Genomic DNA, 15,158 nt, shown 5'->3' on the forward strand with positions numbered 1-15,158 from the left:
GCTGCACTGTTGGCGAGGTGGGGCTGTACTTGGGTGGGGTGGGGGAGTAGGTGGGGGAGGTGGGGCTGTATTTGGGCGAGGTTGGGGAGTATTTGGGAGAAGTCGGGGAGTACTTGGGGGACGTTAGGGTGTACTCTGGGGAACTTGGACTGTAGGAGGTGGAGGTGTATTTGGGGGAAGTCGGGGAGTAGGAGGGTTAGCTGGGGGTGTGGGAGGGTGAGCTTGGGGTGTAAGTGGGAGACTGTGGGGGGTACCCTGGGCTAGAAGGGGAGTAGGATGGAGAGGTCGGCAAGTAGGAGGGCGAGGTGGGGGAGAAGCTGGGGGACGTCGGGGTGTAGCTTGGAGAGGTGGGGTAGTAGGATGGAGAGACCGGCGAGTAGGAGGGCGAGCTGGGTGTGTAGCTGGGGGACGTCGGGTTGTAGGGGGGAGAGGTGGGGTGGTAGTATGGCGACGTCAGGCTGGGGGACATCGGGTTGTAGCTCGGGGAAGTCGGGGAAGGTCTGTAAGCTTGGTTTCTTCCAGTCCACTGTTTTGTGAAACTGAAATAATATCTGGACCCATCAGAGTTGTCTTTGGAACGACTTCTGTGTCTTCTAAAACCACTCTCAGCATGTTGGTGTGGTGACTCAAGTCTTCCTCGGATTATCCCTCTCCATCTTCCTCTCCCTCTCCATCTTCCTCTCCCTGTGATTCTTCCTCTCCCTCTGATTCTCCCTCTACCTCTGCCAACTTCGGCAGCTGGGACAGGTCGACACCCAGATGACTCCATTACTGTCAATATAGTAGCCAAACATGAACTGTTTATATATATTTAACTGAATTAAATATGTGTATAGTTATTAAATTAATTGTTTTAACTTGTATCTGGTTCACTAGAAAACAATGTGGCTGTTTTGGTGTAAGCTATTTATATATCAAATAAGTTCCATTGTGATTATGTTGATATTGGAAAAAATACTTACCTTTAGTTATGTCTTCTTGTGGCTTTTCCAAACAAAATGGCTGTTCACCGCTGATTTGTGATAACATCCAACCTACAGTATACAAACACAAAACACTTAGTTAGAAATAACATGCAGTAGTTCATATTATAACTTGTCAGTTTGACAGTCTGATTTCAACTCTGGTTGAAAGAACTGTCAGACTCTTATGTGTTACAGTTTTTTACAATTGTTTACACACATTTTCAAAACTCTGTGTCTATTTTTCAAAACTCCACACACAAAACCCACAATTGCTCACACAAAATGCAAAATGCCTCAAATCTCCAGCAAAATGACACACAACATTCAAAATGTCAAAAACACATCTTTAAAGCAAACATTCGCCTCACATTACAAACACTTTTTGTCATAATATGACATTTTGGATACATCATGTACACACTGTTGCTCAAAACTAAAAGCTCTTCTGTCTTAGGCTTTCTATATGTATTTCCATGCAAGAGTGAAAGTTACGGTATCAACAAAGAGAAGTTGAAATACACAGTAAAATGCAAGCAATATTCAAACCAAAATAGTGATTTTTCCCAAATAATTTGAGTTCTTGAATACAGTATTTTACAGCAAACAAGAAAAAAAGCAAAGAAGAATACAGTGACCACCAGATGTACATGGAGTTTTGAAAACACTGATTTTGTTTTTTTCCAAAGACAAGTGTGTGCGTGTGTGTGTGTGTGTGTGGGGGGGGGGGATTGTGTACAGTGTATTCATAGGCCTATAGACCCTTTCAACTGCAGAAACAAACAATTCTACAGTAAGCGTTCCTAAGGCATTTCTGGAGGCACAGAAAAATGTATTGAGCTAATGGTACTGTAACATAGGAACAAACAAAAATAGAGTAAAAAGACAAATTTTACATACATAAAGTCAACTTTTTGTAGAACATTACTGTAAGCTAAAGTCCGATTACTGTAATTTTCAAAGTATCTGCATTGGTTCTGAATATTTCAACCGGAAATCTTTAGGAGCAGATTGAAAGGGTCCATACCTATATAGAGAGTATATCTATTCATAGACCTATACTAAGGCAATGATTGGATGGTGTTCAGTAAAGTAAAGAGTGTTTACACATGTGAAGAGAAAGAGTGAAGCACTGGTGATTTAGTGTGGCATTTTGATGGGTTGTGTTTGATGGGTTATGTGTTGAAAAACGAAATCAAGTTACTTCCTGTTAGATTTTTGTGTGTTAGGTAGAAAATTGTGTGTGGTGTTTTGCAAAATGTGTTTTAGTCAGTCAAACACTGAGAATTAGTGTATGGTTTTGCAGATTTGGTGTCGGGTTATGATGTTTGGAGGACATGTTTAGAAAATTGTGTGACAAGCAAAGATTTAGTGTGTAAGCAGTTGAAAAAACTGTATTGCTGTTAGGAATGACAGCTTTAATCCCAGATATGACAGCACATTGTCACATAGGACTCCACCCTCACCTCTGCCTACCCTGTTTTGCACTTTTTAACCCATGTGTGATGTTCAGGTCAAATTGACCCATTTCATAAGATGATCAGGTCAAATTGATGTGAATGCACACAGATACACAGAAATACACAGCAAGACACACACCACACACAAAGATACACAGAAGAATCCTCACAGAGTCAGTAGAGCATTCCCACAGTCAGCCACTGGAGGAACCTCACAGAGAACCACTGAGGGAACCTCATAGCAAGCCACTGGAGGAACCTCACAGAGAACCACTGAAGGAACCTCATAGCAAGCTGGTAGATGAACCCCAGCCTGGCAGCTATTGGCCAGTACCTTATTATATATATTCTATATTCTATATATATAATATTCTCAGCCATTGTACTGTATTTCTGACCACAGTAACATGAAATTGTGCTGTAAAAAAACAATTTGCCATGAAAAATCCATATATTACTTATATATCATATTACTGGCAAAATGTACAGCATAGCAGTGTACTAGTACACATTTTACACCAGTGAACCCTGAATACTGAGGCTGAGTGAGTGCCTAAAGAACAGCTTGATATTAAACAACTCAGTCTGAAAATGTCTAGTAATTCTTTGTATTAGTGCAAGTGTGAATCAACTTACCGCACAGTAGTCTATGAACACTCTCTTGTGTCTTCGCACCTTGTCAGTGACTTCAGTGTGGAGTGTCTGTGTGTGTGTGTTGTGGCTTTAAAGGTGCTGGAATGAAGCTGGTTGTTCTCTCCACACCCATTGGTCTTTTATGTCTCATGAGAAAAAAAAATCAGCTGACATCTGTGGGCATGAAGCCTGAGGCTTCCTCCAACTGTGTCCTTGTTCTTTGGGTATGCAAATCACACCAATGCAAATTGCAAAAATAGTGTGTGCTTGTGCCATTCAGTGGATGATTACTCAAAGTAACACACCCATACCATTGGTCATATTACAGGATATGGGTGTGTTATGATCAGAAATACATTCACAAATAATAGCTTGGTGTAGTGTCCTTGTCAGTTTTGTTTCTGAAAAAATGAAAGTGGTCTGGAACATATCGCATAACACTATGTGTGTGCATTTTCCCATGATGTCATGATTCGGTCAATGGTTTTATCCCAAGTCACCGTATTAACATTCTTCACACTTTTTTCCATAATCCAAATAATTAGTTAACATCTTTTAAAATATTCTAGGCTGTAGTACTTGAATGAAAGACATGCATAGGATATATATATATATATAATCTTCTCTATTGCTTGTATACAGAACACTCAAAAATCAATACAATATGCTAGATTTGGCAGTGAAATAAGGGCAGCATTCTACTTTATAGCATTGAGGTCCTTAAGTTTGTTTATTTTTATATCCAAATCAACACTATCATTCTGACTCCTGCATATACAGACATCCATAACTGCAGTCGCCCCCTGCTGGTGACTGCTGCTAGATTGCTGGTGTCCAATGCCAGGCCGACGGCAGGGTACCTGGCTGATCTGTCCTCCTGGTGGCTGTAAGCCCCCACCACACCCCTGGCCCTGTACACTGCTGTGTAACTCTTTAACAACTCTTGTTAAAGTTGCAGTCAGCGATTGCACAGGAAGTCACATTTGTTTATGTTTTTTTTTTATTATTTAAATTTATTAGCAGATGCTTTTGTTTAAACCTTGTTCAATCGCTGACTGCACCTTTAAGCTGTGGGGCTCCAAACAATAAAAGCCATAAGAACTTTGGGTCTTACCTCTTGGCTTTTATGTTTTCATAAATCAGTGCAATGACTTTCTGAGTTTTTGGTCTATTTCACATTGTAAAAAAGTAGCCTATACTAACAACAATAACTCAGGCATGATTTTAAAAATGCCCCCAGTATAGGACTGTAGCTGCCTTGCTGCTGGCAGCAGCAATTCGAGCTAGGTGGCACCGATTTTCTTTTTTCATTTCGTACCGACAGTACTTTGACCTTGAGAAACAGAGATCTATGTGAAAAAACTCAGAAATTCTCCTTTAAGGTAGATCTTAAGGTATAACTCATGAAATAAGTATAGCATTAAGAAGGTTTCAGGAATCCAGGTCCTGACCCTGATCAGTAAGAAGATAATATAAATAAAACACACATACACACACACTGAGGGCTCAAGCTAAGAACTGCACCTCGTGTGTGTGTGTGTGTGTGTGTGTGTTCTCCAAGGCTGGTCACTGTGTTTGTCTCATATTCTGAAAGTGAAGATAGATGTTCTTACACTTACTTTTTACTGTTAGTAAGAAAAGTAGGACATAATCAGGAGAGTTGATATCCACACACTATCCTCACTCCAAAAAAAACAAACAAACAAGACTTCAGAATAGTCAGTTTGTTGATTGCTTTGTTAGCAGGATTATGGATCAACTGGGCCGATTTTTGTGGAACTATGGAGAGGTGTGACATGGGCCACGGAATAACCCTTTCACTTTCACTTCCATTGTGTGATGTGACATTATATAAACCTACAGTTTGAATGATGTATTCATATTTTTGATATGAATAGTGTTTTATTTAAACAACTGACATGTGATAATCTGTGATTAGTATAGGCCTGACTGTAATCATCTCTGGCTGGTTAATGAGGTGAAGTTGACTGGTAGGTGAGTGGGTGGAACTGGGACAGGTAAAGTTTGATTACTGTACACAGACACCTGATATGTAGAACGATGACAGAAATAAAAAAAACACACACACTCACAATCCCAGACCCCAGACAGAGAGCAGCAAAATGAGTGTGTGGAGAGTTGTGGTTGTGGCCCTGGTTTTATTCTTCGAGGCTCAAGGTAAGAACTGCACCTCAGTTTTTGTGTTTATGTGTGAGGACAGATGTTGTTACTGTCATTACTATTGTGAGCAATATATTCGAGATGAAGTGACTGTGTATTGACATATGTAAGAATATGTGTAAGAAGTATTTAAGTTGTGCATTATAAGCATTATAATCAAAACATATTCATCTTAGTGTATTTACTTTGTGTAAGATGCACCCGGCCCTAGAACAACGTAAGTTTAAATTGAATTGCCAATATGCTGAGGGCGTCCCCAACAAATGTTACATAAAGAGTCGGCTATCACACAATTTAAAAACTGACTAAATAGAATACGCATGTTTACTGTGATTAATCATGATTAAATTATGTTTGTAGTGTAGTTGATGTGGTATTATAAACATAAAACAAATTGCACTGCAGGGCAAATGTAGAGTAAAGACTGGAAATTAACTTCAGTAAGCCAGCCGTTCCAAACGGAATGCCAGCCAATGTCCTCTCACTGGAAAATGGACCACATCAGACTTCACTGCGCAAGAGATTGCTGTGTTTATGTGTTTACCAAGACTTGGCTAAATAGAAACATCACCAATATTATAATCCAGCCAGCATGGATATCACCTCACAGAGCAGTAAAGTACTGTAGTGTCTCTCAGTGGGAGGGTAGGGAGAGGCGATGTGAATGTGTATGTAAACAAATGTGAGTGCCAGGACATTCAGGTGGTTTTCCAACTTATGACATACTGAGCCTTCTATGTATTGCAGGAGTTGGAAAGGAAAGGAACATAACACACATGTCTTTATTTAGACTGACTTAAAGAAGTCTCACATGTCAACACCCCTTCCCCACGTAGGCAATTCTGATCTGCTGACCATGATATTGCCTGCCGAGAAATCAATGTTGAAACAGGCAAAACCAGTCCTCAGGGAAGTCAGGGCCCACAGGATGCCAGCTCCACTGTTTTGAATCAACACAGTGGGATGTGCTGAATATCATATGTCCAAGTATGACATTTAATCGTAAACAAAAATCACATTTGTGAAGTCACAGTTTGGTTAATTTTTGGTATAGCATGCCTGTATGTACTGCTAAACCTAAAATTCACTGACAATATTGCTGATGCAGAATGCGAATAGTATTTTGAAAAGGTGTCAAATGTTTTTTTTTCTAAGCATATCTATATTAATGTTGAGTATGTGTGGGATGTACAGTTTTAGTTTAACTTTCTGTTTCTGTGGATTTCACAGCCGTTCCACCGTTTCTGCCGTTCAACTTGCAGTTCTTATGTTGACATATACATAATGTGTTAACATTTCTGAGCCCACCAATAGCAAAAACATATATACATACATACATACATGCATATAGGTATGCATACATACATACAAACATACTGTAAGGTTTACTTTGACACATGTGCTTGCTCTATTGGATTCCATTGTGTAGCCATTTTTCACTTAAAGATGGCATAGAGTGGAAAACTGTTTTTACCACAGCTTTGTTGAATAAGGAGAGTTCAGTGCATGGGCACAAAGCTAATGTGAACCAGAAACAAGGTTGTTTCCTCCTTCATGTGCAAATTTCGGACTTTGACATGACCAATAAAAACAAAGAACAAAGACAGACTGACGCAAATGAAGATTGTGACATAAACCATCCCTCTGATCACCCTCCACATGTTACATTACCACTTCAAGAAGAAGTTACTGGAGCCTTGTGCAAGGCAGCCAATCAGCTTATACCTCTCTTAATTATTCATGTGGGTGCCAGGCTTGTGCAAAATTCCAGAATTGATTTGAATCTGGCTCTTAAATTCCAATTCAATTCTTGAATTTCATTTGCATTTCAATTGAGGTAGCAAACAGGAAGCAGAATTGCAATTTGAATTGTGCACAACCCTGGTGGGGGCCACATACTGTAAGCATGATGGGTTGCTATAAATATCTGCTAAAATGGGCTTGTAAAATAGCATCTGAGCATATTTTCTGACAGACGGAAGCTGCATACCTTCTATGTATGTAACATTAGAGCAGAAGGTGAAAATACTCGTTCATCCATTTTATGGGATAAGCAATTCTAAGCAATATGGCGCGAGTGAGTGGGTTGGTAAAAGATACTGTAGGCCTATATACCCACGACTTTGGTTCAGCCATAGGCACAAGTCCGGAGGCAGAGTGCCGCAGGTAGCCACAACTGTGGGTAGCCTATTACCAACACCCCGATCACAAGTGCCGTGTTGTTTTTATACAACAGTTGCACTTACAACTAGTCAAATTGATATACATCAAATTGTTTATGTTTATGATTTTTGTCCAAAGCGATTTACAATGGCATCAATAAACACTACATAGACATTAAAGTTAACAGTTTAAACTAAAGTCATACGGCCTAAATAAATATAAACTAAATCAAATTTAACAGAATAATAACCACAAACATATACTAATTAATTAGTTAGTAGGTAAACTGATGAGTCTTTAGATGCTTCATTAAGATACCAAAATTATCACTAGAACAAAGAGCAGAAGTAAAATAATTTTACTGATGAGAAATCACAGAAGAAAAGAGTCTTGAGTGTGCCCTTACCCTACAGTCACATTAGCTGTACAACAGACCATGAAAACATTTAACTGAAGACCAGGTTGTCATCTTGAGTGTGTTGTGTATGTGTAGGCTGTTTCACCTTAGTAATGTTACCTGTCTGTGAACATCTCTGACACCATTTGTAATGCTCTGAATTTCTCTCTTTCAGTTGTGTCAGCGCAGTTAGACGGTAAGATGCCTAAGTCACTGCCTGTCTGTTTGGTGGACCCACAGACTTTTCAATCTGGATGGAGTTGACATGACTTTCTCAGACTATTGGATCAGTGATCCATTTCTCAGACAACCCCCCTCTCCTCTCTCTCTCCCCCCTCCCTCAGTTTGTGTGCAAGCTCCCCTCAACCGCATAGGGGGTGGACAGGATGCTCGGGTGGGAGCATGGCCATGGCAGGTCAGCCTACACCGCGGTGACCACTCCTGTGGGGGGTCTCTCATCACCAAGGACTGGGTGATTACTTCTGCACACTGCTTTCTCAGGTGAGCTTTCTAGTGTGTGAGTTTAAGGATGAGGAACACAAACTGAAATGCTAATTATGTACCAGCTGAACTAGCTAGTGGATACTGTACCTCAAAGTCTGCTGTGCGTTTATTCCTCAGCTTCACAGTATATGTCAGATATGATTGCATCAAACACACAACTTATAACTTAAAACAGTAACCAATTACATTTCCAAAGTAACCTTCTCAAAACTGAATGTATGTGAGATTCAACATATTATTACTGTTGTGTGCCTGTGGAATTGCTTTGAATTGCCATGAACTGAATTCCACTTCCTGTCATTCAAATTTAAAGAAGCACTATGCAGGTCTGGTTATTCCTTCGCTGTTTCTGGGTTTTTGCCGGATTTGGGCTGGTATTTTTCACTACACAGGTCCCCCTGTAGCTTCGGTAGCAAGTGACTGCTATGCTAAACCCCCACTAGCTAGCGAGCTAGCCATCAAGAAACCAAGCTAAACACACAGGGCTCACAATAAAACGCAAACACATTGTTCAAGAGACTATCAAACCACATTACAAAGACGAAGTTCCCTCAAGGGTAGGAATTTCAAAAGCAACAAAGCCAAGTCGGCGTCCGTTTTGTAGTCTTCTTCGAAACTACAAGCTGACTACATTTTCAAGGCGCAATTGGATACTTCCGCTGAGTCACATCCGGATTTACTCGGACCGGACCCAGAAAGTGTTGTAGAACCATCAGAACGACTCTTAACCTGCATAATTAAAGCTAAAATTGTTGCATAGTGCTTCTTTAAATTCAACTTTCTGTGGGGCAGAGCCAATTCAATTCAAATTCCAATTTATAATTGAACGAAGGGCCAATTCTAAAATTTGGAATTTTGCACAAGCCTGGTCAATGTGTAAATCTCCTTTCTACAATTTTCAATCAGCAAGTTATCCATAGATACAGCCTCTGTTATGTGTTGCTATTTGCAAACATGGATCTGAGGCACATTTATAGAAAGTACTGTTGGTCCAGGTGTTTAATGTAGGTCACAGACAGCAAAAAATTAAGGCTGCGTTCCTAATTGAAACCTGTGTTTTGCATTTTGTTGTCCATTGTGTAATGATTGATTGAAAGCACACTGTGATTTGACAACAAATTGTGTTGTTTGAAGGCAAAATTGTTTTTTGCTGCATCTTTTAAATGTTTTAAGGGTGTTAGCATCTTTTGCAAGTGTCATTTTGACCAGAGAGCTTCTGTTTAGACCTGTCTGTGTTAATTGTTTTGAAATGTGATGTCAGAATTGACACAAGCATTAAAGCGATCAAGAAAAACTATATGTGATAACATACAGTATACAGTAGCTGAGGTAAACTAATGAGTAGATGTTGACTGGTAGGTCATGTGACTAAGTGGGTGGGGCCGCGGCAAGTGATTTTTATTACAGGCGGTAACAACCTGGGTCTTTGAATTTACTGCACCTAGATACCAGCAGGCCAGGTAACAGATATCAAACATACACTCGCACACACAGACACACACACAGATCAGACAGAGAGCGACAGAATGAGTGTGTGGAGAGCTGTGTGTGTGGCCGTGGTCTTGTATCTCAATGCTCAAGGTAAGTACTGCAACTTCGTGTGTGTGTGTGTGTGTCTGTGTCTGTGTGTGAGCTGTGTGTCTTAGGTCTGCTGTTTGCTATGTCATCATCTAGTCTTGTCTTGTTTTGTTAGTACCTGTTGTGTGTGTTTTTTGTCCAAGACTGGTCAGTATTTCTGTTTTCACATCCTGGAAAGATGTTGTTACTGTAAACCGTATGCTAGAATATTTGTCTGTTTAGGAGTAGGAGAGGGTTGAATAATTGACCATTTTAGGGATGATCAGTTCCTGATGAAAGAAAAAAACAGAAACAGGCCCTGCTGAAACTGGTGATGTCATGTCTGCAAGTTCAAAGCCACTCTAGCCTACATTTCAGATCAAGTCTTGTAATAAGTAACCAGGAAGCCGATAGTTTACCGTCATGCAACATTGAAAAAGTAATTTGCTAATAATTTGCTATTCTTTAAGCAATATAATGTGTATATTGTCACTTTTATTTTTTCATCTGTATTTTTTGTGGATACTGACTGTATGGCCAATTGCCCCACTGTAAAAAATATTTCCTTTTTCCTTGTTATTGATGCATTCCTGGCAGCACCCTCTGCTTTAAGTGCAGCATCATAAAACGCCTTAACATGGGCCCACACAGGGAGTGTCAAGAGCGTCATAGCTACCGGAAATCGCTCATGTTCTCTGTGAACTACCATCTCTTGCACGATTATGCTACCATAAAAGTTTGGGCGTCCAAATGAACTTGATGTCCAGGTAACTTTATGATAACAAACTACGGTGCAAGTCATGTACTGTAGTAGAAACAGAATATGTGTCTGTGAGGTGAATGTAGTTTATGAATACTCCCACAAAGCATTTGTGCTGTTTACTGTAATGTCTCAGAGACCTAGGGAGTGTTTGGATTTGTTTATGACTTGTTCCTTGGGTGTGATATAGAAATTTAAGTAGAGTTATAAAAAGAAAATAGGTAACTGAACAGAATTGGAGGTGGTAGCAGTTTTTTTCCTTCACTTTTTGGGAAAAAAGTAACTCACCTAAAGTCACATCTCACCTATCTACATATCGAACCTACTGTAGACACATCACAAGTGTTGGTCTGAAAATTGGGCCTAAACAAATTTTAATAGCTGAAACTATGAATCTGAAACTGAATAGCCCTGATTTAGGCTCAACACTAAGACAATGAGCTGACCATTGTATCCAAGGTTCACAATGGCAGAGATCAGGCTGGTAAGAGGACATGATACTTCAATTCAAAAAACTTTATTTATCCCCGAGGGGCATTTTCTCTATGCAGGCATAGTGACATATAAGACATAACACAACATACAGTATAAGACAGGACAGACAAAGAAAGAATAGGACAGACAGGAGTGTAGGGGGTTAGTCCCAGGAGATGGAGGAGGAGGGGGCTTGGATTCAAGTTCAAAAGGCGAATAGCCTCAAAAGTAAAGGTGGCCTTCCTCCTGTTAGTCCTAGCCAGAGGACAGCGCAGACGCCTGCCAGAGGGCAGCCATTCAAAAACCCTGTGTAAGACATGGGTAGAGTCTTCTAGGATGCAGTTGGCTTTCCTTAATGTTGCCTTGTCGTGCAGTGATGTCAGAGACTGAAGAGGGTGGCCAATGATTTTAGAACATGTGTTTACAATGCTCTGGAGGTGTTTCTTATTTTTGACTGAGAGGGAGTGAAACCAGCACATGGATGAAAAGGTCAGTATACTTTCAATAAAGGAGGTGTATAAAATGCTAAGAATCTTCCTGTTCACTCCAAAGGAGTAAAGCTTCCTCAAGAAATACTGCCTCTGTTGACATTTTTTCATAATCACCTCTGTATTAGAGTCAAAACGCAGTTTGTCATCAATGATAGTGCCCAGGTATTTATATTCTTGTACAACTTCCACTGGTTCACCATTGATTGTAGTTGCAGTCCTGCTTCCTCCACGCTTAGTGAAGTCAATGAAAATCTCCTTGGTCTTTGTAACATTTACTGTAGCTCCAAAAATGAGCTATCACACCATTCCACAAACTCACTGAGGACAGGCCCGTGATCTTGGACAGAACCATGTAGCAGGGAAAGGAGAACAGTATCGTCAGCAAACTTCACTAGGTGACGATCAGCATGGCGGCTTCTACAGTCATCTGTGTACAAGATGAAAAGCAGTGGTGAGAGGACACAACCTTGGGGTGAGCCAGTGGACGTGTATCTGATGTCAGAGAACCTCTTGTTGACCAGCACCGTCTGTGTTCTTTGGGTCAGAAAGTCTGTAATCCACAGAATTAGCTGATGATCCAGGTTGAAATAGTCCATAAGTTTTTTAGCCAGCATGTGAGGTTGAATGGTGTTAAAGGCAGATGAGAAATCTGCAAATAGGAGCCAGGCAAAAAAAGAGACACACACACACAAACACATACAAGTCTGAAGTGTGTGAGTCTCTGATTGCTGTGTGATGCTCTGTCTCTCTTTTTCAGATGTGTCAGCGCAATTAAACGGTAAGTTGGCCATGTCATTTTCTGTCTATCTGACAGACCCTTATTAGGAAATCCACCTCTTTAATCTGGAATGTTCACAGTGTAATTTTTCCTCCATGTTGATTTATGCAACTTCCCTTTCTGAGACTATCATAACATCAGTGGTTCTTTTCTCACATAATGCCATACCAGTCAAAGTCAAAGTCAGCTTTATTGTCAATTTCTTCACATGTTCCAGACATACAAAGAGATCGAAATTACGTTTCTCACTATCCCACGGTGAAGACAAGACATATTTTACCAATTTAAGTCCACAGACAAACATAACATTCAAGTAAACAAAAAAAGTAAATCTCTCTCCTTGCTAATACTTTTTTGAGTGTGGGGTCTTGTGACATTGGTGGTTGAAATTGCATTGCATCCGTATTAAAAACTGACTGAGCATCTCTCGCTCTCTCTTTATCTTCTCCCCACTCTCGTTTAGTTTGTGGGCCCCTAAACAACTGTATAGGGGTGTACATGGCGCTAAAGTGGGCGCATGGCCAACCTGCATTGCATCAGTTAAAAGTTACTGACCATCTCTCTCTCTCTGTCAGTTTGTGGACAAGCACCTCTCAATGACCGTATAGTGGGTGGGCAGGACGCGAAAGCAGGCGCGTGGCCATGGATGGCCAGCCTACACCGAGGCAGCCACTTCTGTGGGGGGTCCCTCATAACCAAGGACTGGGTGATGACGGCTGCACATTGCTTCCCCAGGTGAGCTTCAAAGAACAGTGGTTCATCCTCCCTTTCTTTGTGACATGATTGTGCCGCAATTGAGGGCATACTTTTCACAGTAGGAGTCACAGAGAGAACATAGCGTGGTCCTACCATGTGAACATTTCATTTGTACAGAGAGTCTGGCCACTTTCCATTGTCAAGCGTTCGCTCTGTTCGCGGATTGGATGGGTAAAATTTGGCCGTAGAAAACCTGCGAATATACCGAAAACCCAGACAATGAAAATTGAAGGAAAATGAAAATTGAGCGAAAGTATGTAGGAGGGCAGAGCCAGGCTAGAGAGAACAAGCCCTTAAAATAGGTCCTTGGAGCTGCCCAGAATTGATGGTTGAAGATGATGAGGAGAGGATTCAGGATTGTAACCGTGATACAAATCAGTCTGGTAGTGTGTATCTGTGTGTCATCAGTACACACAGAAGGGAAAGTGCTGACGACAGGTGCTAGCACCTACAAGATTTAGCTTCCTTGCTACCATGTCCTAGGTCTGAAGCGTGTTTTTTTTCTTTCTTGTGCTCAGTCCAAATGCCTCTTCCTCTGCAGCACGAGCACCGCTGGCCTGGTCGTCTACCTGGGTCGCCAGGATCAGGAGGGCAGTGTTAACCCTAATATGGTTTCCAGTAAAGTCCTAAGTATAATCAAACATCCCAGTTACAATGACATCACCAAAAATAATGACATCGCCCTCCTCCGTCTTGCCACCTCTGTCACCTTTACCAGCTACATCCGCCCCGTCTGCCTGGCAGCAGCCGACAGCACCTTCGACTCTGGCACCAAGACATGGATCACCGGATGGGGAACCACTGCATCAGGCGGTGAGCTCACACACACACACATACAGTCAGTTCAGGCTCCACACATGGTATCATGTGTGACAACATTGTAAGTGTAATAGTATTTTTTGTGTAACTGTACAAGTGTATAGGCCCTTTCGCACTGTAGGAACCTTTTGCAGTTACTATTTGAGCTCCTATTTTGGGGTAGGGTCTTTTCCCTGTGCATAGGAACCTTGACTGATGTACATGCCAAGGCAGCTAAAGCACCATTTTTAAAAATCTCAGTAAAATAATTCAGCTTCTGTTTTAATTTGCTTAAAATAAAAACGTAATGAGAAGGCTGCAGAGACTGACTACTGTCATGCAACAAATACCCACACATGAGAAGAAATTTTATTAACAATGCTTTAATTTTAATTTAAAATGCTGTTTGATACCAGAGCTCCTAGGTTGTCAATAAACGTCAGTAGCTAGTAACTAAATAGAAAACTGTCCGTTTCATTACTTCATGTTCATGTAATCGTTGGGATACTAATGTTTGTCATCTCATAAAACAGAAAAAAAACTCTAGGAACTGTGTAGTTCTAGGTCTAGAACTGTTGTGGTTCTCCAGTTAGTAGAACTGTGTTCCTAGAACTGTTGTGTCCAAATGCACTTAATGAATGTGTGTGTGTGTGTGTGTTTCCAGTCTCTTTGCCCTATCCAGGGACGCTGCAGGAGGTGCAAATTCCAGTGGTGGCAGAGTTAGACTGCCGTACGGCTTATTACCCTCATGCTGCTATCACTAACAACATGATGTGTGCTGGATTACTAGGACAGGGAGGCAAGGACTCCTGCCAGGTAAACAGATACACATTCTTGTACAAACACACACACACATGCACACACAGACACACACACACACACACACATGTGACTACACAAACATTTCTAATTTTCATCTTTCACAGTCTATCCCTAAGTATTCACAAACCTTTTTTCTATGTGTGTGTGTGTGTAAAGGGAGACTCCGGCGGTCCGATGGTGGTTAAACAGGACTCTGTGTGGGTCCAGGCAGGGATTGTGAGTTTCGGCATTCGCTGCGCCATGGCGGAATTCCCTGGAGTGTACGCACGTGTCTCCCAGTTTGAAAGCTGGATCAACTCCACAATCATCACAGACCGTGGAGCCGGCAGTGCTGGAGGGTCCCCTAGCCTCCTCACAGGCCTCCTTACCATCTCGCTCTACCTCCTCATCTCTGCCTGACTCTTCTACTGACCCCACACCGC

At 41.2% G+C, this 15,158-nt stretch overlaps 2 protein-coding genes and 1 long non-coding RNA gene across 3 annotated transcripts; 2 read left to right on the top strand and 1 right to left on the bottom strand.

The window, feature by feature from the left end:
• Positions 1 to 58: 58 nt before the first annotated feature.
• On the bottom strand, positions 59 to 3,169 carry LOC125287047. Its single transcript, XR_007192292.1, has 3 exons — positions 3,059 to 3,169; positions 963 to 1,034; positions 59 to 771 (listed from the first exon to the last, which is right to left on the bottom strand). It is a non-coding gene; the product is annotated as an uncharacterized LOC125287047 (long non-coding RNA).
• A 1,996-nt stretch (positions 3,170 to 5,165) lies between these two features.
• Positions 5,166 to 8,382, top strand: LOC125287457 (serine protease 27-like). Its single transcript, XM_048233305.1, has 3 exons — positions 5,166 to 5,233; positions 7,972 to 7,992; positions 8,141 to 8,382. The coding sequence occupies exons 1-3, from the start codon at positions 5,179 to 5,181 to the stop codon at positions 8,299 to 8,301; spliced, it is 237 nt and encodes a 78-aa protein (XP_048089262.1). The 5' UTR covers positions 5,166 to 5,178; the 3' UTR covers positions 8,302 to 8,382.
• A 1,357-nt stretch (positions 8,383 to 9,739) lies between these two features.
• Positions 9,740 to 15,135, top strand: LOC125287960 (chymotrypsinogen A-like). The gene is made up of 6 exons (XM_048234044.1): positions 9,740 to 9,881; positions 12,340 to 12,360; positions 12,936 to 13,095; positions 13,658 to 13,929; positions 14,579 to 14,730; positions 14,893 to 15,135. Exons 1-6 carry the CDS (start codon positions 9,827 to 9,829, stop codon positions 15,133 to 15,135), a joined length of 903 nt encoding a protein of 300 aa, XP_048090001.1. The 5' UTR covers positions 9,740 to 9,826.
• Positions 15,136 to 15,158: the final 23 nt, after the last annotated feature.

This window comes from Alosa alosa, chromosome 22, assembly GCF_017589495.1.
Source record: "Alosa alosa isolate M-15738 ecotype Scorff River chromosome 22, AALO_Geno_1.1, whole genome shotgun sequence".
Taxonomy (NCBI): Eukaryota; Metazoa; Chordata; class Actinopteri; order Clupeiformes; family Clupeidae; genus Alosa; species Alosa alosa.

Bases quoted from the DNA above. Each gene is read 5' to 3' on its own strand.
- LOC125287960 (XM_048234044.1), top strand. From the start codon at position 9,827: ATGAGTGTGTGGAGAGCTGTGTGTGTGGCCGTGGTCTTGTATCTCAAT. The intron at 9,882-12,339 runs GTAAGTACTGCA...TCTCTTTTTCAG, and splicing joins CTTGTATCTCAATGCTCAAG to ATGTGTCAGCGCAATTAAAC. The intron at 14,731-14,892 runs GTAAACAGATAC...GTGTGTGTAAAG, and splicing joins GAGGCAAGGACTCCTGCCAG to GGAGACTCCGGCGGTCCGAT.
- LOC125287457 (XM_048233305.1), top strand. From the start codon at position 5,179: ATGAGTGTGTGGAGAGTTGTGGTTGTGGCCCTGGTTTTATTCTTCGAG. The intron at 5,234-7,971 runs GTAAGAACTGCA...TCTCTCTTTCAG, and splicing joins TTTATTCTTCGAGGCTCAAG to TTGTGTCAGCGCAGTTAGAC. The intron at 7,993-8,140 runs GTAAGATGCCTA...CCCCTCCCTCAG, and splicing joins TGTGTCAGCGCAGTTAGACG to TTTGTGTGCAAGCTCCCCTC.